Source organism: Panicum hallii, chromosome 1 (assembly GCF_002211085.1).
Source record: "Panicum hallii strain FIL2 chromosome 1, PHallii_v3.1, whole genome shotgun sequence".
In the NCBI taxonomy this organism is placed as follows: Eukaryota; Viridiplantae; Streptophyta; class Magnoliopsida; order Poales; family Poaceae; genus Panicum; species Panicum hallii.
The window spans coordinates 46184930-46195675 of NC_038042.1; the positions used below are offsets into that span (position 1 = coordinate 46184930).

The following is a 10746-nucleotide window of genomic DNA, read 5'->3' on the forward strand; positions in this document are numbered from 1 at the left end:
AACAAACAATCTAGTTACAGATACTGTGCAGTTAGCTTGTACTCCTCCTAGTCCTAGGTGCTGCTACCTGAAAATGAGCAGCTATACAGTGTTGGAGACAGAGACAGGAGAGAGGAGAGAGATGGATGGAAAGAAAGCTGAGATCAGGTCGCTTTGCATCTACTTTGTCAGCACATGCCATACCCACTTTTTCACACCACAAAATCCGCTTTGGACCAAAGAAAAAACCTCACCCTCTCCCCCCCTCTCTCACTCTAGAAAGAAAAACAAACACAACTGAGCCCTCCGTAGCAAGAAAAGCACAAACCCAGACACCGAAAAATCCATCCAGACTTCGTTCACCCCATCAGTATTCAGTTCTAGGAGTAGAACACACACTGCACCTGCAAAAAGATGAACATGTACAGCCAGCACAACATCAGGCAGCTTGCATATAAAGCACCAGCACCAGCTGCCCAGACACCCCACTACCATCGAGTGACCCTTCATCATCTACCCATCGTCTCAAAGTTTGAAACACGCCCATCCTTTCATCTTTGATTTCTCCTGAGTCCTGAGTTCCATCAAGCAAGATAAAAGCCAGCTAATAATCTCCACAGCCACTTCTGCAAAGGGCCAGTGATCCTACAAGCTTTGCTTGATCTGCGAAGAGAATAGAGGATGAGAGCCGGGGCCTGCACGGTGCAGCAGGCGCTGGCGCCGGAGGCGGCGGTGGTGGTGAAGCAGGCGGTGAGCCTGGCGCGGCGGCGCGGGAACGCGCAGGTGACGCCGCTGCACGTGGCCAGCGCCATGCTCCATCAGCAGGCGCCGACGTCGTCGTCGGCGGCACCTTCGACGGGGCTCCTGCGCGCGGCCTGTCTCCGGTCGCACTCGCACCCGCTGCAGTGCAAGGCCCTGGAGCTCTGCTTCAATGTCGCGCTCAACCGCCTCCCGGCCTCGGCCTCGCCGCTCCTCGGCGGGCACGGCCACGTCTACTACCCGCCGTCCCTCTCCAACGCGCTCGTCGCCGCGTTCAAGCGCGCGCAGGCGCACCAGCGCCGGGGGTCCGTCGACACGCAGCAGCAGCCGGTGCTCGCCGTCAAGATCGAGCTGGAGCAGCTCGTAATCTCCATCCTCGACGACCCCAGCGTCAGCCGCGTCATGCGCGAGGCCGGATTCTCCAGCACCCAGGTCAAGGCCAACGTCGAGCAGGCCGTCTCTTCCATTGAAGCAAACAACTCCGCTTCTACCACCGCCACCGCCGCCGCCGGGTCTCAAAACCCTAACCCTAGCGCAGTTCCATCTGAAGAAACCAAGCCAACTAAGCTGCTACCTCTCGACCAAGTGCGCGACGAGGACGTCGCGGCCATCCTTGAATGCCTGGCCTCCCGGAGAAAGAGGCGTGTCATGGTGGTCGCCGAGTGCGCGGCCGCTGCCGAGGCGGCGACGCGGGCGGCGGTCGACAAGATCAAGCGCGGCGAGGCCCTGCGCGGCGCGCAGGTGGTCGGCCTCAGCGTGTCCGGGTTCCGCGACCTGCCGAGGAGCGAGGCCGAGCGGCGGCTCGCGGAGCTCCGGTGCACCGTCAAGGCCGGCGGCGGCAGGGCGGGCGGCGTGGTGGTGGTCGTGGAGGACCTCGGGTGGGCGGCCGAGTTCTGGGCCGGGCGCGCCGAGGCGGGGAGGGGGAGGTGGCCGTCGAGCTGCTGCTACTACTGCGCCGTGGAGCACGCCGTCGCGGAGGTGCGCGCCCTGGCGTGCCGCGGCGGCGACGGCGTCTGGCTCGTCGGCTATGGCACGTACCAGAGCTACATGAGGTGCAGAGCCGGTCAGCCCTCGCTGGAGAGCCTCTGGGGGCTCCAGACGCTCGCCGTCCCTGCTGGCAGCCTCGCCTTGAGCCTCAACTGCGTCGACGACAGGTAAATAATAACCTCATCATATATGATCATATCCAACTATCCATTGATCAATTCGAAAAAACCATCGCATAAAAACTGATCAAACCACGTCTGTGTTGAAGCTAGGCCTATTGCAGTGTTAATCCCCTTTCGCCTTGCCTGTCAGATCAGGAGCTAGTTAAAGACTGCATCTTTTTCATGCATGCTTTCCTGACAAAAGCTAGATATGTTAGATAGCTCTCACATCGATCAGCTTCACATTTTTCTCCATTATTTGGGTCTTCATTTCTTCATTGCATCCATTATTCATCTTGATTTGATTGAAACAATGTGTGGCAAAAGTCGTAGTACTACTCCAATAGACAAGTAGTACTCGCGGCAAAGAGCATATATAGTGCAGTTGTGATGACAGATGAATCTTATTACCGGCCGGTTCTCTGTCTTGGCAGTGCAATGGCCGTCAGTCACCTGTCGAGCATGGCCAGGCGCGAAGGAAGTAGTGGGAACGGGTCGGCGTCGCGTTGCATGTCGCTTTTGGATGCCGGTGGCTCCGCCGGCCAGCTGACGACCGTCGTCCCCGCCTGCTGCGGCGACTGCTCCGCCACAAAATGCGACGCTGCCAAGGAGCTGGCACGATCAGTCCTGCCGGCGTCCAGCATTATTCCTCCTTGGCTCCAGCATTGCCGCAATCAGGTTTACATCATCATTGTCATCGCGAAATCGATGTGCTTATTGTTATTCTAGACTTGGTGATTTGATGATAATTAACAGATTAGGTTTTGTTTTGCACTGGGCTTAATGCAGGAGCCTTCCCATTGCAAGAAATGGAGCTCAACGTGCGGCGAGTCGCCGTCTCATCACCGGACGGCACTAAACTTCTCCACGGTGGTGTCGCCGTCCTCCTCGGTCTCCTCGCACGAGCAGCACTACCACCCGCACAAGCCGTACCAGCAGCAGCCATGGCTTGTCGCCGACGCCCACGAGGCCAAGCACCCGTGGAAGGCCCGGTGCGGTGGCGGGCAGGTGCACGTCGTCGTCGACGACGAGGACGTCAAGCTTGTCAGCGCGATAAAGGTCAAGTCCCACGACTCGAGCGCGTCCAATGGCTCGGTGGAGCAGGTGGAGCGCCGCTCCCGGTTCAAGGAACTCAGCGCCGAGAACCTCAAGGTCCTCTGCTCCGCGCTGGAGAAGGAGGTGCCGTGGCAGGCGGAGATCGTGCCTGAGATCGCGAGCACGGTGCTCCAGTGCCGCTCCGGCATGGCGAGGAGGCGAGACACCGAAGCTTCGAGCTCGAGAGCGGCGGGCTCGAAGGAGGACACGTGGCTGCTCTTCCTCGGAGGCGACGCCGAGGGCAAGGCGAGGGTGGCCAGGGAGCTGGCCCGCCTCGTCTTCGGCTCGCGCAAGTGCTTCGTATCTGTCGGCACCACCGCGTCGTCTCCGGCGCGGTCGGACTCCGCCGAGCAGCGCCACAAGCGGCCGCGGTTGGCGGAGGCGAGCAACAACGACTGCGTCGAGAGCCTCTACGAGGCCGTGCGTGACAACCCGCACCGTGTCATCCTGGTGGAGGACGTGGAGCAGGCTGGCCAGAGGCGAATTCTGGAGGCCATCGAAAGAGGGTCGGTCCGGAGCCATGGCGGCGACGAGGCTGCCCTCGGCGACGCCATCATCGTCCTCAGCTGCGAGAGCTTCGACGCGAGGTCGAGAACCTCATCGCCACCGACGACCAAGAAGGCGAAGACCGAGATCAAGGAGGACCCCAAAGAGGAAGCCGCCACCGCTGGGTCGCCGTCTTCATCTTGCTTTGATCTGAATCTGAACATGAGTTTGGAGAACGATGACATGGAGGAGAGTTGCTTTACGGATGCCGGCCTGCTCAGGGCAGTGGATCGGGCGTTCTTCTTCAGACGGCCTGATGAGAGTAGTGATTAACTACTGATCAGCCATCAATGCAAATGGCCTGTGTCTAACGTATTTCTCACCTGCTTTATTCTTCTCTGTAATGTTGGTTAGTTTCTTGTAGCTTGCTAGCTTCTTTCTTTCTTTCTTTTTTGTTTGGGAAAGATCATTGTGTTGGAAAGAGGGAGTTTGCATATGAATCACCCTTGGGTTTAGCATGCTGGATAAATCAATTAAACACACGTAAATTTTTGTGGTCACCTACAGTTCCTTAACCAAAAGTTACTAGACACATGCTGACATAAAATCGGCAGAGTTCAGGGTTGGCTTAAAAATACTGGCATTGGGATCCATAGCTGTTAGGATGTTTGATCCAAGTGCTAATGCCATAAAGCAAGTACTAGCTCATCCAAAATAGAAGTGCTAATAGAATGGACTAAACTTTAGCGAAGACTCAAAAACTTTAGTAAAAATATAAATGCTAATAGATTCTAAAACTTAGCATCTAACTTTACTGCACGCATCCAAATAGTCCCTTAGCTCAGTCGATTCCATGACAGACATCCAGTGGCTTCGTTTGAGATCTTGAAATTCTAATGTAGAGCAATTAATGCGAGTCTCCAAAATAATCAATGCTTCCCATCTTATGGACATGAGATCAGCATGTGCTCTTTCTGTTAGATTACAGATGACCAAAGTAGTTCATCATGAATTTTTATTGTTTGGTTTCAGAGTCAGTAGTACAAGTCAGCTTCATTTACAGTACACCGATGTGAAAGGGAGCGAATATATTCCTGACATGCAAACGTAACTAATCTAGCTATCTTCGGCTTTTGAAATTCTAAAAAAACAGTATACTTGTTTTCAACTGAGTTGCTTCAAATATTATATTATCGAAGCGATGTGTGAAGGATAAGTAAAACTTCACTTTTTTTCATGTATCCAAAGAAATGAAAATTTAGGTGATCGATCTTTTATCTCTTGACTTGCTTCAAATTTCAGATACAAGATGCATTGTAATCCAAAGACCCCATTTATATCATGGTTTAATAGAAATTTCAATCCATACAAAATAGGGAATGATGCCTTAGTGTGTATGTATGTTCAAATTATACTTCTATGCCATACAGCTGTATATAAAAGATGCCATTAAGCACTTCATTGCATTTTTCCTACATTGTAGATTAATAAGACGCGCATGTCTACTTTTCCTTATTTTAGCTTTATTTCACCATTTTTTATATATATAAAATGTGCAATGAATCCTTACGTTGCTTAACCAAAAAAAATATGTATATATATTATATGTTATAAGGACAAATTATTGAATATAAGGAAAAATCCATAACCCCATTCCTGTTTGACACTTTGACTCATTGTTACACCCTAACACATGCATTGTCCATAAACCACCTTATATATAGATCATCTCGGTAGTCAAATAATAAGTTTGTGGGTTCTTTATGAATTACAAAACAAATGTGCATATATGGTATTTGGTCCAAAGTTAATTTTCAATCTATTTGAACTATATATACCATGATAAAAAACTGGAAGTAATTGCGTGGATATCCATCGTGCCTATATACATGATTAGTTCACCATTACATTATTAGTTCTGTTCGTCGGTTCTCCTGACATAATTTCACTATAAAGTGCACTAAGAAAAGAACGTACTACATAATGTAGCATCTCATACATAGGGGGTGTTCGTTTCCGGGTACCTAAATTTTAGAGGGGTCACGTCAAAGAGAATCTTATCATTTAGAAGTATTAAATAAAGTCTAATTACAAAACTAATTGCAGAACCCTAGTGCTAATTCGCGAGACGAATCTAATGAGGTATATTAGTCCATGATTAGCGAACAATTACTGTAGCATCACTGTGGCAAATTATGTATTAATTAGGCTCATTAAATTTGTCTCGCGAATTAGCATCTAGCTGTGCAAAAAGTTTTATAAACAGAATTTATTTAGTACTTCTAAATAGCAAGATTCTTTTTGATGTGATGGGTCTAAAGTTTAGATAGGAGGAAACGAACAGGCCCATAGATCGAGAAGTGAATGGATAATAAGAGGATGCATTAAATGGATTGTTGCACTTTTTTCACAGTATCGACCATTTTCATTTGATAAGGTTGCGTGCTAATAGACACGCTAAGCCTTTTTGACATATATTAAAGTACACATATAAAGTTCCTCTCCCAAAGCAGGGTGATCAACTAACGGCATGCAGGTAGATAACTAAAACCAGCTGGTTGTTGGTGGTATACGTTGTTTATTTTGTGCTTCAGCAGGCAGCTAGATGCATGCATGACGTGGTACTGACAGTGCAATTGCAACAGCATCAGGATTCAAAACTTAGAGCTTGTGCAAAGTGGTAGCCACTTTAGAAGGCAAAGGAACAATCTTCTCATATGAAATGTAGCAAAAGGACGCTACTTTCGATGCTAGTCTAATGTGATTTTGCAAAAGGACCCCTGCCTCTTTTCTCTTTTTCTGTTTTTCCTTTTTAATTCTCTCTTGCCTTCTGCTTTAGGTTCTCACAGTGCCCAACATTCTCTTCTTTGGAAAGTACCAGTGGGGTGTGTGAAAGCTTAGCACAGAGACGCGAACAGAAGAGAGGAAAAATATAAGCATCCTCTCAATTGGTAGACACCGACTTAAAGTTTTATGCTTTAGGATCCTCTGGAAAGAAAGATCTTCCATCATTCACCCTTCAATTTGTTAGCACTGAATTTATATAAATACGTACCCAAAAAAATTGCAGCTGTAAAGTGCTAACTTGTCGTTCAAATTAGCCTTTTTGCAGAATTGTACGGGAATGGTTTTATATCTTTTGCCTTTCTTATATAGGAACTGAAAGAACTATGGAAAGCATGCTTATAAATGCAGCAGTAGGGTGCTAAAATTAGAATATGGTAGTGATCTCATATAGGAGTATATATGCTGCTACCCAACTGCTGCATTTATATATGCTTTTGTTTTACATTTTTATTTAATTCGTAAGCATGCTTATATATACTGCAGCTCAGTTATAGTATAGTGCTCGTATAAGAATGGAAGCGGATCAGATACGCATGTAATCGGATTTGGATAACACTTTTTACCATATTTTAACTCGAATACATATATGAATTTGGATATTCTCAAATACGAATGCAAAATGGATGCCTCGGATTCGGATTCAAATTCGGATATTTACTCGATATATAGGATAACATTTAGCTATTTTCTTTATTGATAGTTTTAGAATATAAAATCGTTATATATGTAAACTAAAGTATGACAATATAACAAAAATAGCTAGTCAAAAATAGCTTATTTATCAATAAATATTTTAATAAATAAATATATAAAAAATAAAACAAGAAATAAAAATGTATTTTCAATAAATATATAAACATTTTTAGTTAATATATAATAAAAATTTATAAAAATAATTTCATCCATAAATAGATAAAATAAGAATATTTACGAGTAAACTTAATCTTCTTATAACTTTATTATAAGAATTAATAACATTGGTTATGAAAAATAAATATAAATTTTTAAATAGTTCTACTAAAAATGGATACAGATATTGTCGAGTATTGTCGAATATGGATGTGGAATCAGATAGAGAAAAATAATAAAAATCGGATTCGGATGTATCCACTTTACTACCACATTAAATTCGAATTCGAATACGGATATGGATATCCATATTAATGTTTAAGCGGATACGAATATCTATTTTGGATATCCGTATTCACGTTCCCATCACTGTGCTCGTAGTACTGCACGCACTCGTATGCTCTCCTGCGCTCCTGCGGCATCTCTTTGTTAGCAAACGCAATGAGTGCTATTTTTGTCAAAAGTAGAGAGTCATGCATCAAAATTTGTGTCGTGTACTCCCAATAGGCTAAGGACAAAAGTAGACCCACCATTCTACCAGTAGTACTAGCACTACACTGCTCAAAACTTTATTGGGATACACCATATATACATCCATAAGACCTATCTTTACTTTGATGACTTCATTTATTCTTTTTCTCATCTACTGAAACACCATTTTGCAATGTTACTGATTAACAGCTTCCATGAAAGGAGGACAGCTCTAGGAATTTTAGTCCCAAGATTTTATTGAAACATGTAAGTTCTAGGTTTATACCCACCCCACAACCCCCTTCCCAAATAGATCCTAAGGTTGCAAAGATTCAACGTAGTCTGTCCATTCAAGAATACGAGGAGTATTTTTATTTTGATCTGGTCTTTATTAAGGTTAGACTTCAACCATTATTTTCTCTCAAAATATATCAACAATAGCTAAAAAACATTTGCATGAAAGCATTTTGAGATGTGAATCTAATTGTATGGTTCTCATACACTAAGGATACATATAGCTGATAAATTGTTTTTTACGAAACACAATAGTACATAAGTGCCCGCTTGCACGGACACACATACACAAAGTGATCACAAGTGTCGTGATGTTAATAAGCATGTTGCCTACCACTAAAAGAAAAGACAATTTAGGTTGGCAAGTTCCACCACAAGAAACCTGACGAACTAAACTATGCACAGTTCGATCTCATTGTTGATTAAAAAAATAGACTTTAACCTTTTTAATATATTAATAGATGGAGAAATTATATATTGTCTTCAACTAATTGCTGCCCTTGGTCTTACGTACACCTACACTATGTACAATGGGCATGCTGGAACAAATACATCAAGTTATACATATAGTAAAATGATGGCAACTACAAACATCGCTAGAAAGGGAAGGATATATAACTTTGGAACATACTTATTATACCAACTAGTTGCTTTGTTTGAAACCGTACGCTCCCTAGACCATGGACATGCATGCATGCATGATAGCTAGATTGGGCTAACTTGGAACGTGCCTCTTTTGATCATGCATCTGCATTGCATTGCATGCATAGATGTCCCAGCTAGCTAGCTTGCTCGCTCCCTCCAATAATCTGTGATTGATCATGAGACAGCCCTAGAATCTAACTTTGATCGGCTGCCCCAGCTCGCTCGATCATTCATGCATGCTCATATGCATGCGATCCTAGGGATTCGACATCTTTTGGATTGGTGAGTTTTGTCTCTCGATCGGAAGTACGCACTCCCGGCTGCTGGCGCTTTTTTTTTTCTACTTTTTAAAGTGCACGGTGTGTGCAAACGCTTTTGAGCACCTCAAGACTCTTCATCTTTTATGCTGGATAAATGCAGTTATAGCAAAACCAGAAAAAGAACTAAATGAAGTATTTGATCTGTAATTAGCTGATGACAAATGATACGTACATATAATTCATTAGAATTCAGTAACTTTAATTTTGCATGTATAAACGGTGTGTCATTGGTGCGAATTATATATACGTCCATGCACATGAAGTTAATTGCAAACTATGTCGCAAAAAAAAATGTAGTATTACTATACATCTGTGATCACACACCCAGCTCGGCCGGTCATCGTGTTCATGCATCTCTGTCGATTCAGCAGTTCAGGATTTGTTTGAACAAAAGCTGTATGAATCTCTAAAGAAGCGTCATGGAGAGACAAAGTTTCTACGTCGCAGAGGGCTTTTGCTAGAGACTTTTGAGAAGAAAGGAGCGCGGCCCTCTACGTCTCTCTCTTCTCCTTTTCTTCTTTTGATCAGCGCCTCTTTTCATGCGATCATATATATGAAAGAAAGACGAAAGCAGCAGAGGGGTGGAGAGAGATGGACGCATGCATTATGCGCTCTTCTGCTGCTGCGTCGAAGTGAGGGCTTACAGCACTTCTTGGATCTCTCGCTAAGTACTGACGATCATGGCAATGCAAACTAGGTATCTAGGCAGCTACATACTACTACGCATCAGGTAGTATATTTTTTTTTATATGAGCAGGTATAGAGTAGTGGTAGCTGGACATAGAGTGGTCAATCATGCATGGCTTTGGGATCCAAAGGAATTGGCTGTGATTTCGATCTCCTTTGCATGAAGCATCATGAGCTTGCAGCTGCTGTACATATAGTATGTAGACTTGTAGTAGCCAAGAAAGGCCTAAGCAGCAACCCCATATGATACTTCTTCCATGTGCTCTCTATATTCCTTTCTGTCTTTTTGTTACTTCCCTTTTCCTCTTTTTATGGTGTGCTATCTTGCTGGTAAATAAGGGAACAAAGGGAGAAAAGGGCTCATTTGATCACGCAGTTAATAATTTGTTGGTGTCTTGGACCGGTCAAAAAGAATGAGAGAGAGAAAGGGATGGTAACAACTAGCAACTGCCCCATCAAAAAAAAAACCAACAACTAGCAACTGCAGAAGCTGAACAGTGGAGATAGATCCAGTGTAGCCTTTGTTTAGATGGAACGAGAATAGGATAATATTATAGCTAGCTAGGAGAGATGGGCCGGAGAATGTAATAACGTGTGAGCTTTTTGTTTCATGTGGGACGTGGTGTTCTGGCCTTCCTGGGTGGGCAGATCGATCGAGCACGTAGCTTTATGCATGCATGACAAAGAAGGTGGCAATCCCAAGACAAGCCTAGAGATTGAGGGGACCAAAGAAAAAGCGTGCCTTTCATGCTTTTCTGAAAGGTGGCTGAAGCTGAATGCTTCAACTTGCTAATAATGCTAAGTTCTATTTCAAAGTGAGCGGGTTTTGACGGAAAGTGAGGAACATGCTTTGGGTAGGGATATGTCATATCACAATTCACAGGCCAAAATAACATTTTTGTTGCATGCAGGACGACTTATAAACATTATGTAGCTGTCTTGTTTCCTTTTTTTTATTAGCTAGAGCTGAATATATCCAGCTCACAATTGATTTGGATACTTGAATATATCACTATACAAATCTAGTGACCATGATTCAAAATAATGTTGTTGTTTTTTCATATTCTAACTAAGCCAATGGTTGAATCTAAAATAGAGTAGTATCTGTTATACTACAACCGGAGCAAGACTCGTTAATCTGCACCATCAGTCCTTTTTTTTTCAAA

At 44.5% G+C, this 10746-nt stretch overlaps 1 protein-coding gene across 1 annotated transcript; it reads left to right on the forward strand.

Moving 5' to 3' along the window:
- The first annotated feature begins 306 nt into the window (after positions 1 to 306).
- Positions 307 to 3929, forward strand: LOC112873850 (protein SMAX1-LIKE 3-like). The gene is made up of 3 exons (XM_025936930.1): positions 307 to 1892; positions 2321 to 2564; positions 2676 to 3929. Exons 1-3 carry the CDS (start codon positions 661 to 663, stop codon positions 3798 to 3800), a joined length of 2601 nt encoding a protein of 866 aa, XP_025792715.1. The 5' UTR covers positions 307 to 660; the 3' UTR covers positions 3801 to 3929.
- Positions 3930 to 10746: the final 6817 nt, after the last annotated feature.